The sequence below is a fragment of the Anomalospiza imberbis genome, chromosome 26 (genome assembly GCF_031753505.1).
Source record: "Anomalospiza imberbis isolate Cuckoo-Finch-1a 21T00152 chromosome 26, ASM3175350v1, whole genome shotgun sequence".
In the NCBI taxonomy this organism is placed as follows: Eukaryota; Metazoa; Chordata; class Aves; order Passeriformes; family Viduidae; genus Anomalospiza; species Anomalospiza imberbis.
In genome coordinates this window covers 4,404,534-4,418,242 of record NC_089706.1, presented here as the reverse complement: position 1 = coordinate 4,418,242, position 13,709 = coordinate 4,404,534, and the positions used below count along the sequence as shown (strand labels likewise).

The window sequence follows — 13,709 nt, the reverse complement described above, 5'->3', positions numbered from 1 at the left end:
GCAGGATCCCACCCCTGACACCATCCCGCCATGCAAAGTGGCCCAGGAGGAAGCAGGAGCCTGGAGCCTGCTCCTCCCCGATACTGGGAATAATTACATGATTATGAGATTTGGAAACAAAGTGCAGATTAATCTCTGATCTTGTTAGTCCGTGTTTTACCATCTGCTTTGTGCAGGAAGGAGAAGCCCTCGTCCCACGCTGGGGAAAGGCAGTGGCAGCCCCTGGGGAGAGGTGAGTCCCACAGAGCAGTGGGTGCTTTAGGAAAAGGGTGGATCGGGAGCTGAGCACATCAGGACAAGCGGATGCCACTCCAGGCACCAGCTGTCAGGCACAGCCGCCCACCACAGCCCCGATTCCTGGAAGCCAGACTGGATCCGGCTCGGCACGCACGGGGCTGGGCTGCGCTGGGACTCCTCCTTTGGCCAACAAGGGCAGGTGACAGCGATGACGACGATGGCCCGGGGGGTGCTGCTGGGAGGGAGATGGAGGAGTTCGAACCGCAGGGAGAGGTTTATAATTGTCCGGGTGGGATACAGAGATAGAGAGGAGGGACAGAATGCAGCGGGTCTGTTGCAGAGGATGGGATGGCCCCGGAATCTCATGGGCTCCTCAGGGGCTCCCCCCTTCTCCTCCACTCAGGAGGTTTTTGCCAAACAGGGAGGGCAAGACCTGCCTTTTATTGTGCTCGTGCCAGGAGATTTTTTCCTGCTGCAGCAGCCCAGGTGCAGAGTCAGGCCCAGCCTTTGCAGCAGTGTCAGGTCTGAGATGGGGATGGGTTTCCACTGGGACCTCTCCAGGATGGGACAGCACCAGTTCGGGTCACTCTGGCACTCAGAGCTCCCTGGGGTGACACTGGGACAGTGTCCTGTACCCAAGAACCTCCGTGTCACCAAGTGGGCTGACCTGAGAGCTGCTACCTGTGTGCCATGGGCGTTGTGGGGTGTGGGGGTGCCCCTCTGCCCCCTCGCCCTCGCGTGTGGCGGGGCCCGGTGACCGCTGAGCTGCACAAGGTGACAAACTCCACACCCATCGCCCATCCCGGGGGTCGCCGCTGTGACCTGGCCAGCCCACCTCCACACCATCCACCCCACGTGGCGGTTCAGCCTCCTCCAGCTCGGAGCCAGCATCCGTCCCTGCAGGAGCGTCCCGGGAGCCTCCTCTTTTCCAGCCGCAGACAAAACCCTCTCCCGCTCTCCCCACGCGCTCCCCGGCCGCGTGTCGGCAAAGGCCCGGGAGAAGATGAAAGGGATTTCCCGGCTGACCTCCTCACCCCGCACTATTTGCACCTCCTTTCCCGCACGCAGACAGGCATTTTTCCCATGCTCAGGGGGTCAGGGCCCTCCCTGCACTCCAGGACGGAGCAATGCCAGGAATGTACCTGGGAATAGGCAGGGTTTTGCAGGGTGGAGGGGGAAGAGGAGAGCTGAGCACCCTCCTGTCCGCAGTTAGCCACCAACATTTGTTCTACGGCCATTAAAAGGTGCTTTTCTTGTGCAAATGCTCTGCAGGAAGAAACCTGTTAAGCGGGGCAGGTGGGGCTGCACCCAGCCCGAGCCTCGGGCATGGATGAATTTTGTGCCCCCCAAGTGGTGCCAGTCCCCGGTGCTGTCACTGGGCCAGGTCCAAGTCCCCAGGCACGGCCAGGGGGCTCACCTGGGCACGAGGTCTCACCAGTGGCCAACAGAGCGGGTGCACCAGCTCAGCCTCCTCCAAACAGCACCCAGCTAATTCCAGCCACGTCTTCCCCTTGCTCTTTCATCCCCTTTATGGGGTGGAATAAGCTCATTTCCCCACTCCAGCCTCACAGGGGCTTCCTGGCCCCCCTGTGCCTCAGTTTCCCTGGGCTAAATCAGGGAGAACAGCCTGTCCCTAGCAAACAGCCCCTGGAAGTGGAGCCCAGTTGCTCACAGCACATTCCAGTGTCTCTGTCATTATCCCAGGGTGGGCAGCCGGGTTGGATCCTACAGTTTCCCTGGGCCCAGCTTGGAGGCTGCACTTCCAACCTGCAACAATCCCTTCCCAGCTGTCCTAAGATGATATGGGATAACACAGGAGAAATGTGGTGCCCTTTACTCCTCCCCACCTTGACCTTGCATCAGCCAGGATAACAATAAAGGGGAAATGAAAATGGATTGTTTTGGTACAAAACCTGGGCCCCAGCTCAGGAGGTGGTGGGATGATGCCGGGAGATGCCCAGGCCCAGGGTTTGCTCCCATCACCCAGCAGGGTACAAGCCCCAGGCCCGGGCACTGCCCCCAGCAGGAAACCTGTGCCCCCTCCCCACTCCTTCTATCCCTTCTCCCTGTTCTTTCTCCAGGGGGTGACACAAACCCTCTCATGGATTCTCCTGCCTGTGCACGATGTCTGCAACTCAGGGTGACAGAAGGATGGGCACAGGAGGACACCGTGGGGAAGCCAGGCTGGGCACCCCAGGACACGCCACGTGTGCAGGGCACCGGCTGCTGGGACCCCGCTGGTGCTGGGGAGAAAATCTCTCAGGGGCTGGGGGGAATCACCCCGCTGTGCTCTCGGGGTGGGATGTGGGTGGCACATCCATCACCCCACCATCACCCCACTTTCCCCTGCTGCTCTCGGCAGGAGGGTTTGCTTGTAAACAGCAGCCCCTGGGTAACACTTCTAATCCCTCTCTTGGCTATTATTCATCCCCAGCTAACCTTAAAGCCTCCCCCTTTTTCTCTGCGAGGCACCCCCAGAGCAGAGGAAATTCCTCAGCCCTGACGTGATGTGAAACACGAGCGGCTCGGCCCCAGCCGCCCCTTTCCCTGCCCCAACCTACCCGGGCCATTTCCCAACCCAGGTTTCCCTGTAGCATCCCACTCCCCCCCTACCCCCGCTCTTTTTTTTTCTTTTTCTTCTCTTTCTTTCCCCAACCACCCTTTTCTGCTTTAGACATTGTAACCCGAGAGGCTGGAAATGCAGCTCCTTTCATCTTCCATTTCCCACATCCTGAGAGTCTGGGGAGAAGGAGCCCACCCAGATGATGGAATCCCAAATATGCGGCTCCTTCCACCTCCCCGATCCCCTCCGCCGCCCCCCGTGAGGCTCTATTCACAAAGCAGATTAGCCATGCTGCCGCCTCCCCGCACACCTCGCCCCAAAAAGCCCGCGAAAAAGCCAACATAAAAAAAAAAAAAAAAACACAAAAACAAAACAAAACAAAAACACACACACACACACAAAAAAAAAAATAAAAAAATTAATTATTAAGAAGAAATCCTCACGGCTGCTCCTGCCTGGGAACAGGATGGGTCTCAGCATCTCCTGCCCTGCTCTCAGGCCCCATCACTGGCCAGTGGGAGTTGGCACCCAAAGTCCTGGGACAGGGTGCTGGCTGAGGGGGGTTTTGGGGAGCTGCAGCAAAAGGTCCAGCCAGGACCCTTCTCCTCCCTGCGCCCCGGGATGTGGCGTGTGGTCCCCAAGCTGTCACTGCTCTGCCTTGTGGTCCCAGCTGGGTCTGGGGGGACCCAGAGGATGAAGAGAGGAGGGAAAGCAGCACCCAGCCAGCGCCCTGTGCCTCACTGGCTCCCAGCACTCATGATCCAAACCCACGGGACCCCAGCCCTCCTCTCTCGGGGGGACACTGTGCACCCCGGGATCAGTCTCATCCTGCAGGGATGTCCCTCACCCGCACTGCCACACGAGGAACACGCACACGTTTTATTGCATTTCCAAATGTGAGACCCCAGAGCACCTTACTGTGGCTGTAGGGTGACTTTGAGCACCCCACACACACACTGGGAGTGTCCCAGAGGTGGCACACACTGCTGGGCGAGGGCAGCGCCCGCTCCCCGGCCGGTGCCACCAGGCATTGCTCACTGCGTGTAGGTGGGAGCACCCTCGCTCCCCGACTCTCCTCACCTCTCCCCTCTCCGGGCTCCCACTGCCAGGCTGGGAGAAGCCCTGGGTGGGCAAAGGGCTTGGTGCCCTCCTCGTGGGGGAGTGGGCATTGCTGAGATGCCTCAAATCCCTTTTTACTGGTTCTGTCAGGGCCTGGTGCCCGTCAGAGCGTCGGGAAGGGCTGAGGAAGGGTTCGGGCTTCCCCCGGGGACCCGCAGGTCGGTGCCGTGCTTCGCCCCACGCCCTGGGCCAGCCGGTTCCGCGGGCGACCGAGCCCGAGCCGCGGGAGCCACGGGCAGACTCAGCCAAGGTCACGCAGTGACTCAAAGCTGCTGGCGGAGAACCACAGCCCTTGTGTGTCACGGCGCTCCCGGCCCCGCATCCTCCCGGCCCCGCCGCAGCCGCGGCCCCTCCGCCCGGGGATGCTCGTGGGGCTGGCGCGGGGCCGCGCTCCCGGCGGGGCTTTGACCTTGCTGTTTTGTTCCAGGACATCAGAGCAAAGCCGAATTATAACCCTCACCCCAGGCGCTCCTGGGGAGCCTCTTTCTCCCTGCTGGGTACCGCCCTGGCCCTCCCCGTTTTCACCTATTTGCTAATTGTGCTGGCGGGGAAGGCGAGGGGGAGGAAATACAAAAAGTAAACTGCGAAAGCAACACTGCAGCTCCAAGGGCCCAGCACAGCAATCAAGCGATAAAGCAGTAATTAAGCCTGATTATCATGCAAGGCAGCCCCGGTTAGACTGGAATGCCGCTGAAGAGCCTGAAAGCTGCCGGGATTGTTTGTAGGGCTCAGAACTATCTTTTGATGTCTGCTGGGAGCTCCTCTCCCCCAGACCTGCCATCAGCTCCATATGCCACCCCAGGGTCCTGTTTCTCCCCGGGCATGGCCTGGTTGGGTTTTCCTCCTTGCAAGCCCTGCGGAGTCTCCTCTGGGCTGCAAACTGCTCCCCGAGGGCTCACGGCAAGCACTGGGGCTGCTCCAGGGATGGACAGGGGCAGGACCCGCAGGACATCCCCGAGTCTGTGCGAGGGCAGGGTGTGTTGTGGATGTGGGCTGCTCTCCTGCACCCACCATCCTCGGCGGCTTTCATCCCAGGGGAAAAGGGCTGGGGAAAGAAGTGATCCCCAGGGATGAGGGCCAAGTGGGTGAGAGCAACAGGATGGGGTTTGTTTCATTTCGGTTTGGATGTCTGACACATCCCCATGGCCTCGCCCGGGCTGGCAGGGGAAAGGTGAGCACGTGGAATAGGCTGAGGGGAAAGGGTGACTCCTGGCCCTGCTTTGGGGTCATTTTGGGAACAGGAAGGCATCTGGGTGGATTAATCTGGAAAGAAATGGATACGGCCGGGAAGCGTGGCTGCCTCCCAGCTCCACGTGGCCAGGACACGGAGCAGTGAGCTCCCCTCGCCTGCCAGGAGGGGTTTCCCCCTATCCAAGGGGACCCAGCCCCTGCGTGCCAGCAGGAAGAGACGGCCGCTGAGTCAGGGGCAAACGAGCAGCTGGGCAGGTTTACGCACGAGGATGATTTTGGCCCCAGCTCATCCCGGTTGCAAGACACGCTGCTCCCTCCGGCGCTAATGAGCAGGTTTGGGCAGAGCTGCTTCTCCCGAGGAGTCAGGGACAGGCAGCCCCCGGGAAAGCCCGGCCGCTCCGGGCAAGCTCTGTTTGTCAACAGGTTGCCAGGGCAGCTCCTTCGGTGCCTTTCATCATCCTGGCAAAGAATTTGATAATGAGTTCGGGGCCAAATGCTAAGTCACCTCATCCCACGGCTGAGCAGCGACTGGCAGAACCAGTTGTCCCAAATGTGCCCTGGCGTCGGGTGGGAATAAGGCAGGAGAAAGGCGCTGCCTGCCCCTCTGCCCCACTCTCAGCTTGCATCACCTCGCATTGCAACAACAATATATTAAAAAATATTTTAAACTATTATATATTTTAAACAAAGAGGAATGGAGGCGCTGCATCAGATTCTCCACACTTTTCCCTAAATAAAAATGTCACTTTCTGGGTAAAACGGAAGGTAGATTTTCCAGTTTTTGGTTGGCTCAGCCCCTGAAAGAGGATGTGTCACATTCTGGGTAAATCTAAAAGCGGCAGTGGTGGTGGCGAGTCCTTCCCGGCCACTGCGAGGGCTGGGCTGCAGCTCCAAACCCCGGTTTGGGGGGTGCATCTTGGTTCTATTTAATCCTTTTTTTTAACACTAAACGGGATAGGATCTCACAAGCATTTCCAGTAAACCCCATTCGATTTCAAGCAATTCATCCCACAAGTATGTGTGGGATGCCAGGAACTCTCCGGTCCTGCTTAGGAGCAGGAGCCCAGATGGGCTTTGTCTGGAATAATTCAGCTCCCAGCGGCTGGAGCTCTTTGCTCCAAATGCTAATAGAGTGAGTAATCAGAGATCTCCATCCAGTAAATTATTTATCTTATCTCTGGAACTCGGGGAGGCATCTCAGCCAGCGACTTCTGCGGAAAAAAAAAAAAAAAAAGAAGACGGGGCGGGGGGTGGAAAAAAAAAAACCACCTAAAAAAGAGGGATGTTGGTCGAGAGTCCCCAGCTGGAAGGGCCACATGGCCACTTTTACTGGAAAGGGGAAAAGTTCAGGCACTGGTCGGCGCGCGATGAAGCAAGAGCGGGGCGCGCCGGGCACGCGGGAAGCGGCGATTCCCGGGAAAAGCCGGGGAGCGGGGCGGGGAGCGCGGCGGGGAGCGGGGGCGCGCCCGGGGGCCCCGGGACCGCGCGGGGCGGCCCGCGCGCGCCGCCGCCGCGCCCGCTCCCCATTGGCCGCCGGTCGCCGGTGTGTGGGGGGTGGGGCGTGGCTCCGCGGCCGTGGCCCCGCCCGTCGGGGCTGCGCGCGGCCCCGCCCCCGGGGCCCTGCGGCTCGCGGGGCCGGCGGGGGCCGCGCGCCACACGCGGCCGGGCCTCGCGCGGAGCGGCCGCTCGCGCGCCCGCTGCCCTCACAGCCCTGCCCGGCGCGGAGCCGCAGGCGCCGCCACCGGCATGCTGCTCTCCAAAATCACCTCGCTGGCGCATCTCCGCTCCGGGACCGCCGGGGAGCTGCACCCCGCCAAGCTACAGCCAGGTCAGGGACGCCCGTCCCGGGGGTGCCCGTCCCGGGGGTGCCCGTCCCGGGGGTGCCCGTCCCGGCTCGGGGCCGGCCGGGGCAGCGGGCGGAGCGCTGACGGGCGGGTCTCGTCCACAGGGAAGGAGAAGGAGCCGCTGGAGCAGCTGTACCGGGTGGGTCCGTTGCTGGGGAGCGGCGGCTTCGGCAGCGTTTACTCGGGGATCCGCCTCTCGGACGGCGCCCCGGTAAGTGGCGGGGCCGGCGGCGGGCGGAGCAGGAGGGGGCTCGGCGGGGCGGGCGCCGAGCTCATCCCGGCGCCGAGCTCATCCCGCCGTTCCCCTTGGCTCGCAGGTGGCGATTAAACGCGTGGCCCGGGACCGCATCTCGCAGTGGGGCGAGCTGGTGAGTGAGCGGGGCCAGCGGGAGAGCCCGAGGCGTGACGGGCGGGGATGAGCAGGGACGCGGGAGGATGGAAACCGGGACGGCGCGGGGGGAGCGGGTGTGGGGTCACCGGGGGACGCGGCGCATCCCGGGCCGGGGAATGCCTAGCGCCGATGGGGGCGGGTAGGAGGATACCGGGATGCCCAGGACCGATGGGAGCGGGCAGGGAAACACCGTAGCTTCCCCTGGGCGGGGGGATGCCCAGGACCGGTGGGTGCGGGCCAAGGGGACACCAGGGCTCGCCGCGGGCGAGGGTAGCTCAGCCCCGCTGATGGCAGCGTGGTTCCCCCGCAGCCCGGCGGCAGCCGTGTGCCTCTGGAGATCGTGCTTCTGAACAAGGTGGGCTCTGGCTTCCACGGCGTCATCCAGCTCCTGGACTGGTTCGAGCTCCCGGACAGCTTCGTGGTGGTGATGGAGCGTCCGGAGCCGTCGCAGGACCTCTTTGACTTCATCACGGAGCGGGGGTTCCTGCCGGAGGAGATGGCGCGGGGGCTGTTCCGCCAGGTGCTGGAGGCCGTGCGGCACTGCAACAACTGCGGCGTCCTGCACCGCGACATCAAGGACGAGAACATCCTGCTCGACCTGGCCACGGGCGAGCTCAAGCTCATCGACTTCGGCTCCGGCACCTTCCTCAAGGACACGCTCTACACGCAGTTTGACGGTGAGCCCACAGCCGGGTGCACTCCCGGTGCCGGGCGTTGCGCGGCCGGGCCGGACTCCGGAGGTTTCCCCGTGGCGGCGGGGGGACGGCATGAATTCTGCAGCTGCTGCCAAGTTGCTGTTTGGCACGGGGAGGATGTTGTGAAACGGGAGCCGGCTCCCGGCCCTGCTGACAGCCTCCGTCACCCAGCCTGGCTCGGGCTGGGGCGGGGGAAGCCAGCGTGACAAAAACACCTTGGGGAGGGGGGGTTTGCAAAACGCGAGCACCGGCCAGTTTGGTTTGCAGGTGCGGAAGGGCTGGGGCTCCTCTCCTTTCCCCTTGTTTGCCTTGGTTTATAATTTAAAATTTTTTTTGCCATTGTTGGAGGTGGGGGGGAAGGCGGGGTTTTTCCCCACCCGTAGGTGGGTTTTTTCCTCGCATGTAACGGCCGGGCCTTCCCCGGGCCCTGCTGCCCTCTTCTGGCACCGGCGCTTTCCTTTTACAACCCAAAGTTTGTAAACAAGAGTCACGTGCTGGCGGGAAGGCGGGCGGGTCACGCCGGGTGCCAGCGACGCCCAGGGATGCTCGGGCGAGGGGCTGATGAGCTCCTGTGTCCTGCAGGAACGAGGGTGTACAGCCCCCCGGAGTGGATCCGCTTCCACCGCTACCACGGCCACTCAGCCACCATCTGGTCGCTGGGCGTCCTGCTCTACAACATGGTGTGTGGGGACGTCCCCTTCGAGCAGGACGAGGACATCATCCGCGGACAGCTCTTCTTCCGACGGCGCATCTCCCTCGGTGGGTACCCGGCTCTGGGACGGGGCTGGGGGAGGCAGCAGGGGAGGGCCTTCATCTGCCCTGGGTGGCTGCAGGAGGTGGCACATGTGCTGCCATCCTGCTCTCCTCCCAAGCACAGGGTGGACGGGGAGGGCCGGGCACAGCTGGGACACTGCACGGTGGCACAGGGTGGACGGGGAGGGCCGGGCACAGCTCGGACACTGCACGGTGGCACAGGGTGGACGGGGAGGGCCGGGCACAGCTCGGACACTGCACGGTGGCACAGGGTGGACGGGGAGGGCTGGGCACAGCTGGGACACTGCACGGTGGCACAGGGTGGACGGGGAGGGCCGGGCACAGCTGGGACACTGCACGGTGGCACAGGGTGGATGGGGAGGGCCGGGCACAGCTCGGACACTGCACGGTGGCACAGGGTGGACGGGAGCCTGCTCTGACTGACCGCTGCTTGCTGCTGCTTCTCCCCAGAGTGCCAACACCTCATCAAGTGGTGCTTGTCCATGCGCCCCTCGGACAGGCCGTCGTTGGAAGACATTTTCAACCATTCTTGGCTGCAGGACATTCACCTAGAACCAGCTGAGATCCACCTGCACAGTTTGATTCAGGAGCCTGACAAGTAACAGCTGCATGCAGCTCCTGGTCATAAGAAGCAAAGAAAACCAGATTTTTTCATCTTGACCATAGCACTGAGCAGGGATCCTCAGAACCCTGAGCAGGGTTCTCAGATGGCAACGTGCACATCTTGCCCTGGAGCTAGGCTGGGGACCTGCTCTTCCAAGTTCTGGTAGCCACCATCTAAGCCAGCTGTCCTGGACTCTTCTGAGATTTTACCAGTAATTTTTTTTGGACTGGTTTTGGAGGCTCTCAAGTGTCATCTTGACCTGCTGAAATTGGATGACCTGACTGCAAGAAAAGCTTCAATGGGAGAAAACTGTGGGGAGGGCAGGGCCTGTGGCAAAGTGGCTGTCCCTTCTCACTGTCCCTTCTCCTTGTACCTTTGCTTGTGTGCCTTCTGTTTGATCTGAGCTGTACTGGAGGAAAGACTTGACTTTTCCTACAGTGCTGCTTTTCTGAGACTTGCCTGGGCCTATAGTTCCTTTTCCCTTTTAAGAAAGGAAATGGGTCAGAAGATGCTTGGGAACCAAGTGGGTTATGCCTCGCCTCCTGTGCCTCCATCCCACACGGGTTTTCTGGGGTTCTTTGCTTCTCTGTGCCCTCACGAATGCACATACAATGCAAACCAACAGCTGTAAATGTGTACATAGTTCTGCAGGAGCAAAGCTTGATGTACAGTTGTGAATAGTGATGACATTTTGCCTTTTTTCTCATTTCCAGTTTTTTGTTTTTAATTTATTTTCATAAATTTGTTGTTTGTTTGTTTTTTAAAGGAAGCATTCTAGCCGCTAGGATAACTTATTTATTTATTTATAATTCATGTGGGCTTCCAGCCCATGCCTTGCTTCTACAGCTGCTGATCCCCCTGTTTTCCATTCGGGTCTTCCCTCTGTTTCTGTCCTGTGTCCATCCCCAGGCCTGTCGTGTTTCCATTGGATGTTTGCTGGAGGTGTGGGGTGGCTGCTTCTCCCCAACTCTGTGTACATAGTTCTGGGTGCTGTTCTTTCCTTGCCATGTGCAGATCTCAGTTTGCAGATGAATTTGGGTTTTTTTCCACGGGTGTCTTGTTTTTTGGGCTGGGGAGGGGAGGGCTGGCCCAGGCTGTCTGCACTGTCCAGTCTGTACCTGTAACCAAGTGTGTAGCTGGCGGGTTTTGTTAATAGTTAATATTGTACAGGGGAATTGAGAAATCTTATTTTTTTTATGCGGTTTTAAATAAAAACAAAACACTTGCTGTGATGGAGACATTCCTTTGTTGCGGGGCGGGATGGAGGATATGCTGTGAGTTGTTGGGTACCAGTGACCACACCATGGCTACTCCAGGGACCTTGTCTCCAGCCAGACTTGACTCCAAAGATCCCACCCCAACACGAACTGGGACCAGCCAGTTAAAAGAACCACAGGGACAGCCGGATCCATCTCTCCACGGGGTGTTTCCAGAGCTGACTGCTCCTGGCAGCTCTCCTGGGAGAGATCAAAGAGGTGCTGAGCCCTTTTCGTTGCCATTCATCCGCAGGCTGGTGCGGAGCATGTGCTGGAGCTGGCGAGTAAACAAACATCAAAGCGCCCTTACGAAACGCAGGATGTTGTCAGCCAAATTCAATTTTGGTAAGGCAGATCCTGTTGCTCCGGCTCCGTTGGGTGTTGCATGCTGGGGGCTGGTGGGTGCAGGAAGCTGTCCCCACCTCCAGCTCGGCCAGCGCAGAGGAGCAGAGGAAGCTGATCTGCGGATTACGAGAAGTCGGTCGCTATCAGCAGCGGTCGAGTTTTTTACCCTCCAAACTGTCAAACCCCATTTCCAGCTCTGCGGCACTTCAGGGATGTTTGTTTGTGTGTTTTCTTATCTTGGTTTGGTTTTTTTTTTTTAATCAGTTTACGTGTTGAATTTTAGCGCTCTGTTTCTGCGTGACCTGGAGCAGCTCTTGCTGCATGCACAGTGCTGTGTCTGTTCCAGGGAAGGGGCAGCTTTCCATTTCTATAGGTGACTTTGCAGGTCCCCAGGCCAGATCTGACACAACAGGACCCTCCTTTCCTTGGCTTGCTCCAGGGCTATTTCCTTAATATCCCTATGTTCAGTGAGCAGTCATCTTCCCCAGCTCACCCCAGGCTCTCCTGTCCTGCATTCCAAGCCATGGAGCTGCTAGGAGAGAATGGGGGGTCCTGGAGCCACATCCCAGCCTTGTGGGGTGACCTGCTATCATGTCTGTGTCTCTGCCTTGGTGAAGAAAGTGTTAAGTTGGTTTGTTTTGTTTTTTAAAATTTTTTTTATTTTTTTTCCCCCTATTTCACTCAGCTGCATCTTTCATCTCCTTGAGGCTGCTCGAAGCAGGAAGCACAGCTCCGAACGCCGTCAAAGTTTAGGCCTATTTTGAGATGTGGTTTGGATCTACCCTCCTCTCTCTCTTTTCCCCTCAAGACCATCCAGGAAGCTGCTCTTACACGAACACAAACATCTCCACCACACCTCCTGCTACCCCATGGAGCCCCCTCGCCCCTCGTGTGGCCACCGTGCCCCCCGACACCACCAGAACGCTATCGCGGCCTCGCTGCGAGCCGGGTCCGGCCCGCCCTTCCCGTAAGCGCTCGCGACTGTTGCGGTGTTTCTTAGAAAACCGAGCAGGTCCCATGTGGAGCTGGGTGCTGATAGTCCCTTGGCTTCCGCCTGTGGCTGGTGATTTTGTCACCCCCAGGCTCGCGCTGCAGGCGCGGGACGGAGCCAGAGTGTCCCCAGCAAGATCCCGCTGGCCCAGGGACAGTCCTGTCCGAGGGCTGGGTGTTGGACCGGTGTGTGTTTGACCCCCAGTGCACCAACAGTCCTGAGCAGCAATGCATTCACAAGGCTAAGTGCCGCCAGATTTGTGTCCCAAGCCTCTCTGGAAAAGGATCAGCGCATGTTTGATTCCCTGAGCACCAGCCTTCCTGAGCAGTAACACCTTCACGGGGACAAGAGCCACCAGATTCATGTCCCAGGTTTCTGCCACAAGGAAAGGATCATGGCAGATGTGATGGGAGACTAAAGATGGGCAGCTACAGCATCAGTTTCGTGTTCTCCCCTCCAGGCTGCCCATCACCATTGCACACAGGGCCTGGGGGAAAGAAGAGCCCTTTTCACCCCTCACTTTTCCTCACCGAGAGGATATTTCCTGCAGTTTGGGGCCATCAGATAAGGCAGGAGAGGATGAAAACACAGGAGTTATCCATTGGGAGGTGACTCAGCGGCAGCACTGCTCTCCCACCTCCCATTCACAAATTTTTCTTGCTCGCCTGTGTCAGCAGGTGAAGCACCCACAATGCAGAAATTGGAAAAAAAAAAAAAACAAACAATGAAGCAGGACCAGGAAGAGATTTCAGACTGTTGGAACTCCAGTTCTGGGAGTACTGCAATCCCACGGATGACTGAGGTCTTTCAAAGGGCCAGCACTCATCACACTTGTGCCTTTCTGTAGACATCCATCCCCAGCTAAGGTGCTTGGTGATGCAGGAAGGACCAGCCAGGGGAGCCTGGAGCTGCAGCAAAAGAGACATTTATGTTTTACACATCCCTTTATGGGAATGGGAGATGAGCAACAGCCAAACTTCTGCCATGGCTGGAGAAAGGCAGATGAGCACCAAGGAGAAAATCACCTGGGGAGCAGGGCCTGGGCTCACCACAGGGACCTGAAGAGCCAGAAACTCAGAGGTGGCACCTCACCACCTCTCTATCCTAAGGAAAACATCCAGGTGTCCCCAAGGCACTGTCTCAAACCCTTTGGCCTTCTTGGCACAGTGAGTCACAGGAGCTATTTTCGACTCCTGCCTTAGGTCTTAGGTCGAGGTGAATTATCAGCAAACCATGTCCCACGGCTCCAGCTCCCCGGGAATGAACCCTTGTGGAAATCAGTCTCCGAGCACTTTGCCAGCAGCCTGTGTGGCAATAGCATCATCTCCATGTGGGGAAACTGAGGCACAGTGACCCAACTCGCTGGAGATCTTTCGTGGTGGAGCTCGGGCTTAGCTGCTTTCCCCTGCCCTCTTTCCTCAGGCTGAGATTTGCGGCAGGGAGCTCCCAGCTTTAATCCCCCGGTGTCCCCACGTCCCCTGGGCAGGGGATTGAATCCTGCAGGAGCTCAGACCAAAGCCCTGCCCCCTCTCAATGTGAAACCAGGGTGAAACTTGTCCCTTCCCAGGCCTCCTGCAACACCCCCCACCCTGCTGGGACAGCCAGGGGGGCCAGGTGCTGGTTTCAGGCACCTGGAGCCCCACTCAAGACCAGAGTCTCATGTTTTGGGGTTTACAGTGACTCTTCCAAGAGCAGATCT

The 13,709-nt window shown here is 59.1% G+C and overlaps 1 protein-coding gene across 2 annotated transcripts; it reads left to right on the top strand.

Moving 5' to 3' along the window:
- The first annotated feature begins 6,773 nt into the window (after window positions 1–6,773).
- PIM1 (Pim-1 proto-oncogene, serine/threonine kinase) lies at window positions 6,774–10,650 on the top strand. Of its 2 annotated transcripts, XM_068173608.1 has the most exons (6): window positions 6,774–6,938; window positions 7,059–7,165; window positions 7,272–7,322; window positions 7,656–8,022; window positions 8,623–8,799; window positions 9,265–10,650. In XM_068173608.1, the coding sequence occupies exons 1-6, from the start codon at window positions 6,857–6,859 to the stop codon at window positions 9,414–9,416; spliced, it is 936 nt and encodes a 311-aa protein (XP_068029709.1). In that variant the 5' UTR covers window positions 6,774–6,856; the 3' UTR covers window positions 9,417–10,650. The 2 variants fall into 2 exon arrangements, with proteins under 2 accessions (XP_068029709.1, XP_068029708.1); XM_068173607.1 differs by having other exon boundaries at window positions 6,774–7,165.
- The last annotated feature ends 3,059 nt before the right edge of the window (window positions 10,651–13,709 follow it).

Coding starts and splice junctions, on each gene's coding strand:
- PIM1 (XM_068173607.1), top strand. CDS start 6,857: ATGCTGCTCTCCAAAATCACCTCGCTGGCGCATCTCCGCTCCGGGACC. Junction 7,323..7,655: donor TCTCGCAGTGGGGCGAGCTG/GTGAGTGAGCGG, acceptor GTTCCCCCGCAG/CCCGGCGGCAGCCGTGTGCC. Junction 8,800..9,264: donor CCGACGGCGCATCTCCCTCG/GTGGGTACCCGG, acceptor GCTTCTCCCCAG/AGTGCCAACACCTCATCAAG.